Here is a 14,419-nt window from a genome sequence, read left to right on the forward strand (position 1 = left end):
CAGCGAATTTTAAACGTACCTTCTCTGTTTGCGTCGCAGCGTTGCACGTATTCGGGGAAGAAAGATTTTTGTGATTACTGGTTAAAGCGCATGTTTGACCATCGCCATTAGGCCCTTGAAGTTTCGATATTTGGAACTAAAAAAGTCAAAGTCTCTCTTAAATTTTTATACAAATTTACGGAACATTTTAGCGAAGAATTGCAAGTCGAATTACGAAGCTTTATTACAAAGCTCCTACAAGTTTGTACAGACATCGACGTTTCGATACAAAGATATTACGCTTTTACAAAGAATCTTTCTATGAATTAGAAAATCTGCTTTATATTATTTTTCATTTTCTTTTTTTTTTTTTGGACTTTTTACCTGTAGTACTTGTATCGTTCGATCTCTATCCTCTACTTGGCCTTGCAGAAAGACAACCTGCCTACGTAAATCGGCCAATTCATCCGCGATACTGCTACCACCACTACCCGGAGAGGTACTCACATCCGCGGTACCAACTTCGTTCAGGTTGTAGAAGAGACCATTCTGAAATTTGTGAAATTTGCATACATTGCGTCACTATAATTGACAACGTGATATTCCTAGTCGCTGAAGATTCTAATCTAGCGTTGCGAAGTTTCCAAGCCAAAGATACAGAGTGGAAATTATTTTTCCCTGCAACGTACGATTGTTTCCAGCTTCCTTCCAGACTACTATTTTTCTTTTTCTTTTCTTTCTTTTGAAATACACCGAAGATGAATTACTGCGATCAAACGTTATACTTTTCGTACCTTCGAAATTTGAAACGTCAAAATAGAAGAAGCTAGCAACGAAATTTAGAGGATTTTATATTTTACATTCAGCGAATTCTTTGGGAGTATCGTTGCTCCTTCTCTGCGGTTTCTAGGAGTTGCTCTCCGTATCTTTGAAGCCTTCGAACGAGATATTGAGAGAGAAAGTCGGACCACGCTGTACACGCGTGTCTTTGTTTCTGAATGTCGATTCATGGCATTAATTCGTTCCATACGGAGCGTATTAAAGCAATGATCGTACAAAAGTGGAGGAATTCATACTCGCGCGTGTATAGCTTAGAAAACGTATTAATCAATTTGCCCAGCTACCTGGAATATCGATTCTGATTGACGCATTATTGCTCTCAATACCTCGGAAATCAATATTTTTCGTAAATGCATATTTTCCATATTCGATATTAAATTTCTATATTCGCGTTGCTAAAAAAGAGATTTCGAATAAACGCAAACAGATATTTATTGAAAATAAAACTAACCTTCATAGCATTATCGAATGGGTTGAGAGTTTCTGCCTGTAAACATAACGCAAAGCATTGTACGCTATTTGGCATCTTAGAATTGGAAAAAAATTATAACAACGATAAATACAACGACGAAAGATACGATTGCGATAAGTAAAATTATATAAAAAAAAAGAAAAATAAAGAAAGATTGTAACAACAATAAAAACGAATAACACGATAGGAGAAACTTAATATAAGAGCAAAAGTAACATTTAAAATAATATGTGCAATAAAGAAAACAACGTACCCTCGTCAAACCGTTCTCTTCTGACTTGAAGGTAAAATCATGGTTGATGAGAATAATGGAAAACATAAAAAAATGCGTGTTAATACAAAAGCACATCGATATACGTATGTGTGTACGACTTAAAAATGCAAAAAAAGAAAGCGTTTTATCGTCGATCGCTTGAATTCAATATACTTATTCAATATACCTCCTGAAGTACCCGTTTTAATTTCAGGAGCATTGTTTTTATCGAACCAATGTCTTGAAACATGTGTTGGTAGGTATCGCGATCAACTCGTAGGCTCCCTTCATCCCCGGAGTCGAGATTCGGTGATTGGATCTGAAACGAGATATTACACAAGTCTATTATACGTACAGTGGTTACGAAAAGCTATTTGTCTGTTATTTATTACCCATTTATTTACTTTTCTCCATTTATACACCATTTATGTGTTCGTAGGGTATGTTTGTATAATATAAAAAATATAAAAAATATTTATACACCACTGAATTTAATGTCACGATTATATTCTAACCGATTCGATCCAATTGTAATAAATTTTGTGCCATTTAGTTCGAGTAGAAGGACAAGTTGAGTTTCATGTAAAATATAATGCGCGTCTACTCGAGACATTAAGAATAATATAAAATTTGAATATTACTTGTGTAGTTTTCGTTATTTACTTTATCATTTATCGCGCAAAGAATTGCGAGCGGCGAATAAATAAAATGTACGCTTCTATTAGCCGTGACAAATATCTTGATATATTTGACAAACAATTAATTCGATTCGAAAATACCAGTCCATAACAGACGAATAACTTTTGAAACACCGTGGTGTCCAAATATTTAACAAGAGTCGCTCGAACATCTTTTGAACGACGATTATAACGTGGTAAAAAAAAAAAAAAAAAAAAAAAAATAAAGTAACAGCGAAAGATAATAAAAAGACAGATCGTGTGAAGAGCGACTTACGTTTCTCGATATTCTCAAAGGACTGGAAAATTGACGATTACGTGTACTATCTATGGAACGTGGTGAATCGGTCACGGATTTATTTCGCCAAACCTTTGTCGTCTTGTCGCAGTCGTTCCTGGAACAAACACGCGTACAAGAACGTTATAATTTCGAAGTAACGCATTCCACAGATTTTCTTAGACGGTACGATGTTCGATCGAAATCAACCGTACTTTTAACTTATACTTTTAACGAACGATCCAAAGGATGCGTCATTTCGAACGAATATCTCCAAAAAGAGATAATTATCCTCGAAGAATTCCTCCTCTTAAATCGAACATTTTCTCGTACGTTATCTTTCAAATACGCGAATTTTTGGCCATTAGAAAACATTTCTTATCGTTCGCTATCGATCTTATTTATTTCGTGTATTCTTCCTCACGAACGTAACTCTCGCTCGTAGCATTATTTCCAAGGACAAACGAACTCCCTCGCTTTGCGAATGGTCGTATCTATTTGTCGTGAACCGATCGGTTCGTAAAGACGGCCAACTATCGTCCGTATGTATCAAGCTATGTTCAATTTCAATCAAAAAGGTCGATCGTATTTATTGCTAGTCGACCACGAAAACCTCCGTACGAACGAACAATCGACCAACGTTCTGAGAAACGAAGCTACCTTCCAATTTGGCTCGTAGCACGTGGTTTCACCGAAGAGGCGGCAACGTTAATAGGATGGCTCGTAGCTCTTCGTTGCCTTGGCACCGGCGATCCTACGGTCGGCGTCGAAGACTCGGACGACAAGCCAGAATCGCGACCATCCTCGCCGTTTCGATTCGACGCGAGTCCATTCTCGTCCTCAACGTCCGCACTAGCACTCGCGACTCGAGGCCTTCCGGTTAAAACCGTTCGTTTCTTCGCACCTTTCGATGATTCCGACGTCGACGATGCCATTGCACTCGACTATCCACTTCGAGCCACCGTTAGAATCCTCGTTTCCCATCGATCTCGGTTTTCTAATTATTTTTTCTTATTTTCTCGAGACGGTACTTCGGGACGGATCAGCGAACGCTTCGCAGGCTTTAGGAATCTAGCGGACTTTAATTTAAACGGAATTTAATCAAGGCAAATTACAAGTCGTTCTTCCTTCGTACGAGATTTCTACGACTTTGTAATTTTACATCGAACCGGACGATCGCTTGGCTCGTAATTTCTAGAATTCGCTTCGACTTTACTCGTCGAACTTGTTTTTCTCTGCGATGTAGTTAAAATATCAAACGACGACGAGTATACGCGTGGAACGCAGGGCAAATAACTTGTGTTATAAATTTTACGAAAAAAGTAAAGTAAACCGAGGAAGGATCACGTTTTTATTCGACAAAAAGAAAAATTAACGATTCGTTGTTGAAAAAGTGAAGGCATCGTTATTAAAAACTTAAAAATTGCCAGAAAATGATAAAGTAAAGTACACAAAACAATTCAGAGAATAGACTATGTACGTAGTAAGGTACACAATCGGGGAAAATAACTCAATTTATAAAAAGCGATACGTTGTACGGGGCATAAACGATATAGAGAGAATAATCGAACGACCTGAAACTGGTTTTTATAAAATACGTAATAGGTTTATTGGAAGTATAAAGGAAACATATCGCTAAATGTCATTTATATTACTTTTCATTAAAATTTAGAGTTTCTATAGCAAATGGTAATTTGTTTTGGATTGACGCGTATACAGTTAACAACACTCGTGACCCCCACGATATTCGAGTTATATTTCAAAGACATGAATATCAGTCGGTCATTTGTTTCCCATCGGTCCGATACAAAGTTTCTTAAACTACGTGGGTGGCACTAACAGAATCGTAGAGAAAATATGCGAAAGTATTCGCAACTACGACGTCAGCAGTGAAACGAAGAAGACCATCCGTCGTTAAAGGATCGTGAAAAATTGACCGAGTTGTTAATCGACGCAGGAATGAACGGTGATTTTATTTAAGCCGATGAGGTTTTTAAAGAATCGTTTAAACGAGAATTTGCGGCAATTTCTAAAATCTTCTTAAACGCGCTTGTAACATTCTATGCTATATATTTATCGGGAAAGAAAAAGAAAGACGAAGTCTCTGACGTCATTCTTTTGACATCATTCGTTGTTCTTTCTCGAGTTATCCATATAAAAATTTTAATGCCGCCTTCATGGGATGTTTCAAGGTCATCTTAAGTCGAAATGTATAAAAACACAGTACGTATCCGTCGATAGTGTACAACTTTTGGTTGAAACGTCTTCTTTCGCATTTTTCCAAATATTTGAGCATTTTACGAAGAAGATAGAAGAAAAATTCGAAGGGAAGAATTAGCATCTAATAATTCTCTCTGCCAGTATTTCAAACTATAATACAAGTAAAGTTATTAAAATTAAGGAATCTATACGTAGCGATACGCTTGACCGAATAACTGTAGCCTACTGCCATTTAAGAATTCGTTGAACTGACCTTTCACAGGTAACCTTTGCCTGTTTTGAATTTTTGTAGATAAAATTGCGTGACTACGATGTATAACGTGGACTAAACTGTTAATTATACCAACAGCCGTGTGTGTTGCCCCGTGTCATATTGCAGTGTAATAAGAAATTTCTTTAGGTCGCCAAATCTATGTAGTTAAATCGCAGCGGAGTTTTTACTCGCGAATAGCATTTTCATCGTAATTGCCTAGCAGATTTTAATCGTGTTCTATTCTTTTTACGAGATGCTGGATTCAAGATTTTCCTTGACATTTGTTCTCAGAGCTTGCAGCCTTATTTATATACTTTTAGACGCAAGACTCGTGTCATTAGAAACTGTGGAAAAAGTTAATTATCTTCGATCCACAGAACGATAAGACGAAACAGAACTATCGTTCATTTATTACGCGAAATATCAAGCTATCTGCGAACGTATCGATCAAATACAAATGTATAGGTTCGAGGAAAAGAAAATTAATTAAAAATCTCATCCGAAGAGATTCGATTTTACTCCCGCGTCTATAAATTTTTCGTATAATTTTCTTCCATGAAATTAATTAAAATTGATGCCATCGACAAACATTAAACTTTGTCTTCGCCTCGATAAATCTCATCTATAATTTTCTTTTATAAAATACACTCTCGAACGATATTCCTCGCTTTCGTTCTCTTCCATACTCTTTCCACGTCATATTGGACGTCGAATAGCAACATGAAAACATCTATTTCCTTTGAAACAGCCATTCGATTAGTCCATATAGAGGTCATTGATTTTCATACTACCACTACTACATCACCGTACATGATTCATCGCGAAGCAGTAACTTGTAGAACGTCGAAAGGCGGTATCCGTAATACGTAGAAATTTCGTGGGTCAAAATTATTCTTTGAATGCCTTCGAACGAAGATATCGAACTGCCACGTACTCGAGGAACGCGCCCGCCGTCGATAAAGCTAAATGAACTTTCTTAATTGAGCGTAGTTACTCGTTCATTGAGATTTTTCGAGAGGTCTGCACACTTAACTGCTCCATAGATCGCAACGAACGAGAAGGCGAGTGTCTTTCGAAAGAATTCCATGCAACGTAGCGCATTTGCAACGGCAGAACGTATTTCCTTGCGTATTCGCGCTTTAATTAAAACACGGTTATTATCTCGTCGTCGGACCCACTCGAGAATCTTCTCATTTCCATGCGTCGTGGATAATTTTAAAATACGAAGTTACCGCAATTTCAACGATTCGTCGTTGCCTTCAGAGTTTCATTTTTCTTCGAAAGTGTCATCGTAGAGAAATAATGTTTATTTATTTCAGAGATTCGAATTAATCGATGGAGGATACAGGTTCTAAGAGCGTTATAAACGTTGGGGAAAAACCTTCCACCGCCAGAGCATCCTCTGACCTGTCCTTGGTTACTATTTGCTACGTAAACGTAACTGACGTTGTTAACGCTAATTTTAAATGCTTCTTCTTGTTACTTTAGTCGCAGGCTAAACGAGTTTCTATCCTCCGCAAGCGATAACGTTAAGCGATTAACATCGATAACCGGATAAGTTTGAATCAACGAATTTAACAAACACACTGCTATTGGCTGATTTCAACGATATTGCATGGACTACGTTTTGGTAAAGGAAAATCTTGTTCGATTTACACTTGACGGAGATAATCGTATTTTTCATATTATAAAATCCGTTTCAATTATCTGTATAATATCATATTAATTCATTAATAAGATTCAAACATATAGAAGCGTCAAGCACTGGAAACAAGTTCACTTAAGTTGTATCAATCGTGTTGATTTTAATTAACGTTAGTCGTAATTATTAACATCTAAATATATCAATGTTTCTTGATAAGCAACGATCTACAGTCATTTGAGTATCTGCCTCGTACATTAATTGATGGAAACATCAATTTCTTTTAATCTGTCTCGCTTGACTCATAAGCAATCAATATACGATAACGAGTGAAAACAAATCGTAATGTACGAACAATTTATAAGAAAAACTAAACCGCGCCGTCTCACCAGCGATGTTAATTCCCGCGAATAATATAAAACACGGTCGAATATAAAAAATCGACCATTTGATGATCCTCCTTAATTAACTCGCAATCTTATCCCTTTGTTAAAGATCTCCGATACGATAATTGCGTACCGATTACTTCAGAGCTGAAAGAATATAAACGAACGAAGAATAACAAAGCGTCGTATCTTACGTACAACATACCTTCGGCAGTTCTGGATCGTCTAACTGAAAAACAGACTTATAGGAAAAAATACAGAAAACTGTGGCTCCTTATCCCGCATACGATTCGCGTTTACGTATTATGTACATGTTACAAAAACGTTATCTCGTTTAGCCTCGTCGCAAACGCGATTGCGCGTTTACCCCATAACCAGGTAACAAATTAAAAAAAAAAAGAAGAGCGATCAACACCATTCTATCGAGCTACGTAAACGATCTCCATTCTATCTACTTTTTATCCGTTGGACAAAAGCCGGTCGAGCCAGCGAATGTGGAACACAGATCGAAATAAGAAGGGTGAGTGGGAGGTGGTGGGCAACAGGAAGGGGCAGTAGATCCATCACAAGTTATCGGTGTCACGAAGAAGGCTGTCGTCAAACGAACACGAAACATGGGCCCGCGTCACGAACACACAGTCCGGTCACAGATTTAAATAATTCATTAAATCGCCACTGTCGTTTGCGCAATGCGGTGTCCTCGGCGTGCGTTCCCGGTGCACACTCGATATCGTCGTCATTTGGCGGGAAATCGGCGGAGAACCGTGTGTGTATGCGTGGAGAACAGCACGTGACGGTAGGAAAATTCGTCGCTGTAGACAGGTACACCGCCACCGATGATGATCGCCGAGTGGACCGACGCTCGGCGATCTCTGGAATGAGCTTCGCTAGCCGGCACATCGTCGGCGGACTCCTTTCGATGTCGCGAGCCGCGCATACGCACTACGGAGTACGGAGTTTCGTTCGATATCACGGGGAATTGCGCTAAACCAGCGGGAAGGGTGGGAGTGGCGGGCAAACGAAAAGAGTGAAAACCACCGAGCAAAGTGGAAGAAATTAGTTGTCAAATCTGTGGCGTAGAGGCGTCTCGGAGACGAGAATAGTGGGTGGGTCTGGCTCGATTGCGTCTAAGTCTACGTACGATGGCTCGCGAAAGTATTCAAACGCTTGGAGAAGCTTCGCGTCAAGTATTTTCTTTAGCTGCTGGAGAGGGTACTAGACTGACTATTCCGTCGTGTTAATTCGAGTAGGCGTATCTGGTCGAAAAGTGATTTTCAGAGGAATGAATTTTAGTATTGAACAATCAGCCGTTGATTTCACGTACCGAAGCAGTCTGACATGTAGATCGTTATATCTTCAGTTCTTTTTTAATTCTTTCTTATTTAATACATATATATTAATATATTAAATAAGAAAGCTACATTTGCATTGAAATTCAAAATATATATATAGTGTACTTTCGTTTAAATCAAGTCATCACTGTTAGGTAGCACAAGTATGTATATATATATATAGCTTTTCGTTCAGTATATATCTATACCTAACAGTAATAACTTGATTAAGCTCAGCAGGGCTGTACTATGATTATATCGATAAAGTAAGATGTCTGAAAATGTACATACGAGACGTTTAGTACAAATAGATATTTCGTAGATAAAGATTACGAATATATTTAAACAGTCAATCGTGGAGTCATTTTTCATGGTCATCGTAATATATGTTTAAGATAACTATTCATACGGTATTATCTTTATTTTTTATCAGGTTTATGTTTGCGGTAAATATCTTGCAACTTCTGTATATATTTTCAGAATAGTTGCAAATGTTATCAATACGATCATACGATAGTCGTGTCTCGTTACAATGTTAATGCATTTTCAAATGTTTTTCTATAGTATACACGAAAGGTATTTAAAAGCGTCGAAATACTTTTACGAACCGCTGCATTTTTCCCCTCGTTTGTTCACCAAAGATTACAAAATCCAAAGATATATATTTCTTCAACAAATTGGAAAATATATAAAATAAAACGATGACTAAAACCGTTCCAAATTTCAGAGGAACCGCGTCATATTTCATTTCGTAGATAATTCGCGACGTCTGCTTCGAAAAGTGATCGACTTTTTAGCGTGGTATGACCTGTTTGTAGAAGATAACTTAGCAAATTTTAGCGAAACGCTATCGTTGCTAAAATTTCTGTCGAAAAATCGTAAATATCGACTCGCGATCTCAACCGAGTCGCTGGTAGTTTGTTACGGCTGTTCACGTGGCTGTGAATAACGAGTCGAAGAGATAGTTTTGAAATACTAAAATTCAGGTTTTCGTTGGTATGGAAAGTACGTGGTTGGCAATGGAGCAAACGATCAATACTCTTCTGTTCTTTCGACCCTCGACTACGTTACGTTTGGCATCTGCTCTAGCAATTCTCCTTTCGACCCTATGCCGACGATTCTCTCCCCTGGCCCGTCACTTTCCTGCCAAGTTCGTGAATTTATGTCGTCTCAATTTTCGCTTCCTGTCGAGACTGGATACCCTCGTGCCGTGTTAAACGCGCCGTAAGTCAATAACCCCTATTTGTATTGAAATCGATCCGCAGGAATTCGTAAATCGCTGACTCCATTCTGTCTCTCAATTTCGTATTTCACGATTATCAGACCTGCTATTTCGCGATTATTGCGCGTCTCCGGCGCAATTAAACGCCGATCTAAATTGCGCGCCGTTTAAACACGAATATCCGTACAGCGATAAACGAAATGTATTACTGTGGAGTAGCTTTATGCAAATTCATATCTTTTCATATCTCACTTTCTGCCAAGTTTCGCTTATTAAGAAAAGGCATCATCCTCTTCCACAAGATACGATCAAAATTGAGGATACCTTAAAGATACATAAAATCTTACAAATCTCGACTAATTTGTTAACTTGTAACTTTCTACAGTTTTTGACCTTCTTCGATTGGTAGCTTTATTTGTAGAAAAAGTACCTACACTTCTTTTTTGAATTAAAAACACCATGTATTATACAAAAATCCATCAAATCTTGAATAATTTTTCAATTTAACATTCTTTTAATTTGATGTCCGACTATCGCAGAATTTTCCATCCCTTTTTCCAACTAGTCTTCGCACAGTGTTCCCTCCCCAAAGTCGAAAGGAAGTAATATTGCTTCATTTAAGGCTTTGTTTTCCGAAAAAAAGAGTATGAAACTGAAGGTCCACTTTCGGATTTGACACTAAACTTACCAGGCCCGGTCAAACTTCCGGTTTCAAAATTTAATTCGAGACTGTACGTTCGCTATTTCTTTTGCTCGTCCAATTTTATGTAAATTCTTACATCGACAAAAATTGAATTATATAATTAGTACAATTAAATTATTATATAAATGATGAAATTGAGAAATCGGATAATATAAGAATTTAAATAAAGTCAGACGAACAAAAGAAGCAACAACGAATGTTCTCAATATAATAATTCTCAATTAAACTTTGAAACCGGCCGCTTGACCGGACCTGATAAGGTTGGTTACCATTGATAATAATACGAAAGACGAGCAGAGACGAAAGTTCTACACCCCGGAACTTGCAGTTAATACGCGTCATTTTTTTTCGAAAACGAATACCTCTAATAAAAAAATGTTATTCTTCTTCGCTTTAATTTTACGACTTTCGATACACTCTATAGTACAAGCTTAGGCGCGTTTGGGAGAGAGGTTGGACGTGAATCTTTGGATAAAATCGGTGCCCTGAGAGTTGTATGGGAACGAGTGGGAGTTGGAAATATGTAAGCAAAGTCCTTTCTCCGGGCTGCGAAGTCGAGAAAAATAAATAAATATATACCTATATATAGTACGTGCGTATGTTTCGATTAAATTGCTCAGGGCATATCGTTTTAACGCGGTAATTGCGACATCCGCGCAATCACTGGAACAATCGGAATGAAAAATCAGCGAGAGCGTCCGAGAATAGCGAATAATTAGCGATTAATGCCCGCGGCGTACTCGATCGATTTTCTCGATGGTAGTACAGGTTTGAAAGTCATTCCCACCCCAAACTGTCGAAACTTGGGGCTGCCAATGCCCTTTCTGGCGCAGACTGCTGCTGAAACCACCGGTGCTGTTGCCAGAAAGTTTCGACTCCAGAGGATATCCGGCGAGCAACAAAAGCGCGTTTCGTTTTACGACGTCCATTAGCATATCATGCATCTCTAGAAAAGCTGGCGGCCGTTAAAACTGGAGAAAAGCCTGACTGCTCCCTGTAATAATTTTTCGCCACTCCGAGGGACGAACTTTCGATATTAACCCTTTAAGTGGAAATGACGAGTCTCGCCCGCGTACATTTTTTATACCAAGCTGGACTTTGACGATTTTAAATGTTTAAAAACTATATAAATTTTTTCTAATTTATAAAAAAAAAGAAACTTGTGATATTTACGCGTTCTCTTACCTTCTTTTATATTAAATGCGTTCCGATATTTTCCGAAATATGTAAATTCTTATATTAATCAATCTCTCAGTTTTGCTCGATATAAGAATTTACATAAAGTTGGATGAACAAAAGAAACAACGACGTACGATTTTAAATTAAATTTTGAAAGCGATCATTTGACCATGGCTGGCATGGTTAACGTTAAGCCATCGCTAAACCATTGCAAGGTTTAACAGCCAGACGTTGTCATGCTCCATGGATGTAATCGAGCAAAATACCTCACGTAAGAGTAGATCGCTTAAAGGTTTGTTCAAAAGTTGGGATAAAAATAGAAAGTGGAAGGAGAATACTTTGGTATTCCAATATCGCCTTCAATTTCACGTCACTGGACTTTTACATGTACATACAAAGATCGAACTAAAGCAAAGTCAAAATGATCTTCATAGGGTAACAAATTCGATTTTTCGGTGCTATCGGTTCCGTATCGACAGTATTGACGTACATTCTAAAGCGGAGTACTAACAGCTTACGTCGATCGTAAAGCTTATTCCCTTATGTTACGTTAACTGATGAGTCTATCGTTATTTCCTTCGTATCTCGCGTTTTTATCGTAATTTTTAAAGCTCTATCTGAATCTATACTTTTGTACGAAACGCAAAAATGTTAACGTACAAAGACTACGCATTGGAATAAAGTAAAAGTAATGATCAATAATCGCGATACAACAAAAATAAATTAAAAATGATAGTAATCGTTAAGAGAGCTGGCAATAACATCGTGTTTCTTCTATTTCGAGAAACGTCCAGTTTTACCGTAAACTCAAATTTATATATGATCGAAGAAGCTAAAGCGAAAGCTGGAAGATGAAAGAAAGAGAAGAGGAGACGATAAAATAAAGGAAGGGAAGAAGACAAAGAAAAACTCGGTTAACTAGTAACGCTCTGATTAATGTCGATACCGTTCTGCTTAGCATAAATTACCGCCTCCGTGATAGTCACTCATAGTACTATACCTTCGGTATTTCAATTTCGCTTCGATCGATCTAACGGTTCCAAAAGAATACCATTCTTTCCCCCGTTGAAACGTCTGGCGTTGTAGAACGCGCAAAATAAATTATACGCTCGTGTGTTTCTACCACGTTAAATATGAAAAGTTTATAAAATCCAGAAAACCTTACTACTCGCGTACTCCCGGCGCGGAAGCAATGTATTTGTGCAAATAAGAAAAGAAAAAGAAAAATAGTGCGGTAATCCTACGGAACTGTAATTTTGTGAATTAATTCTTTCTATCTCCGTGTATTTAATTTGTTATAATTTATGTCTCTAACGCTTAACTTACGATATTAAACATTTAAATTTCACTGAATGAATTTTGTACTTTCTACTAAATAAAAGTAAAGTAGTTACATTCGTGAATTTCTAGTTCATCGTTAATCAGTATGTAAATATTATGTTAGGTTCTTGAGCTTTAATTAAATATTAATTCGATTTTAACAGCCTGTGATAGTACGAAGTTTATGTTAAGAAACTCAATTCTAAAGAAAAATAATGTTTGGAAATTTTATCGATTGAAATATTTGTATAAATTTCGCGATATAGAAATTTGTCGAACGCATCTAGAACTTAAAATAGAAGCATTAAACGGATAGTTAATTTATTTTTCTCTTCAAATTGCAATCGAACCTCAGAATATGTTAGTTTCTGGAGAAATTAAAAAGTATCGTATATTTTGTATGAACATTTCTACTCTTCGTTGTATCTGTATTTTTCTTTCAAACAAATTTCATTTTTATATTATCATTAGACATTCTAATAATTTAGAATTTCATGTTGCGTTGCTAAAAAGTCATCTGTAGCTCCGATATATTTTCAAAGTAACTTGCAATTTCAAGGCAATGCTAGTGCACCATTGCGCAATAATTACCAACTAACAATATCAGTTAGAATGGACAAACTACAGGTTGTAAGTTACAAAATTCTCTTTTATATCTTTTCTTTACATCGTTTTACGATACGAAAATGATATATGAATGATTTATGATTTGTCAAAGTAATAAAAAAATAAAAAATAAAAATTATTTAGCTAACTGGCTATGGTTATACAAAAAATTTATTAAAACCAATAATTTGTGATTGGTAATTTGCAAAATTTCACCAATAATATTAGTTTGATCGCGCTCAAGAACTCAAGTACGCGGCTACAATGACTATACTTTGATCGTTCGTTCAACGACTATCAAATAAATAGCAATTGCAAATATTTTAATTAGTCGACCGATATATCCGCGACGATATCTTGTAGATACTCGATTAATAAATATTTGGCCACTTTGACGCCGGTTCGGGGTGTGCTGCGCGTACGTAGTTATTTTCACCAGAGACAGGTTATTTACCCGAGATATTTTAATGCAGAATGGCACGGAGAACTGGACAGAGAGATACTTTGCCTAAATGAAACACGGTAAGTACGCGGTGTTGTGGTACAACCGAAGAATTTACTTTCAAAACGCTTTAAAATCCGGCCGTGAAAGAAACGGAAGCTGAACGCGTGCGTGTGTTTCAAACAGTTTCGACGATATTACGCCTCCAAGAAAGATACGATTGTGCAAGAACTGCCAAATCTCTAACAAAATTGCAACATATTACGTTTCATGGTTGCATCTGATATAACTGACGTTACGATATTATAATTGCAAAATATAAAATTTCAATTTCTCCTTATTAAATTCTACCAACTAGCGACTGTATTATTATTATTAAAATATAACGATAATTAGCATTTTTATCGTATGGAAACGTATAATTGAAAATATGAAATTTATATAACGCATCGAGGAATCTTTTCTCTTTCTACGAGTGATATATATATTTTTTATTTTATTTATCTATCTCGCGATCAGTTGTTTGTTTCGTAACGTAATAACAGATAGAATAAATAATTAATTCGTATGCTTGAAAAAATATTTTTGAAATCTATTACGATCAGAATTTCTATTTG

General features: G+C 36.8%; 1 protein-coding gene across 10 annotated transcripts in view; it reads right to left on the reverse strand.

The window, feature by feature from the left end:
* LOC132905629 (uncharacterized) overlaps positions 1-14,419 on the reverse strand; it is a 67,945-nt gene that overhangs the window by 8,297 nt on the left and 45,229 nt on the right. For 8 of the 10 annotated variants that reach the window (XM_060957114.1, XM_060957115.1, XM_060957116.1 and 5 more), the window contains 6 exons: positions 2,499-2,616; positions 1,732-1,863; positions 1,545-1,568; positions 1,271-1,306; positions 364-528; positions 20-136 (listed from right to left, as the gene is read on the reverse strand). In XM_060957114.1, the coding sequence (XP_060813097.1) occupies positions 20-136; positions 364-528; positions 1,271-1,306; positions 1,545-1,568; positions 1,732-1,863; positions 2,499-2,616 (592 nt within the window). The remainder of the gene's footprint in view (positions 1-19; positions 137-363; positions 529-1,270; positions 1,307-1,544; positions 1,569-1,731; positions 1,864-2,498; positions 2,617-14,419) is intronic. The other 2 variants (XM_060957117.1, XM_060957118.1) reach the window with 2 other exon arrangements.

This window comes from Bombus pascuorum, chromosome 3 (genome assembly GCF_905332965.1).
Source record: "Bombus pascuorum chromosome 3, iyBomPasc1.1, whole genome shotgun sequence".
Taxonomy (NCBI): domain Eukaryota; kingdom Metazoa; phylum Arthropoda; class Insecta; order Hymenoptera; family Apidae; genus Bombus; species Bombus pascuorum.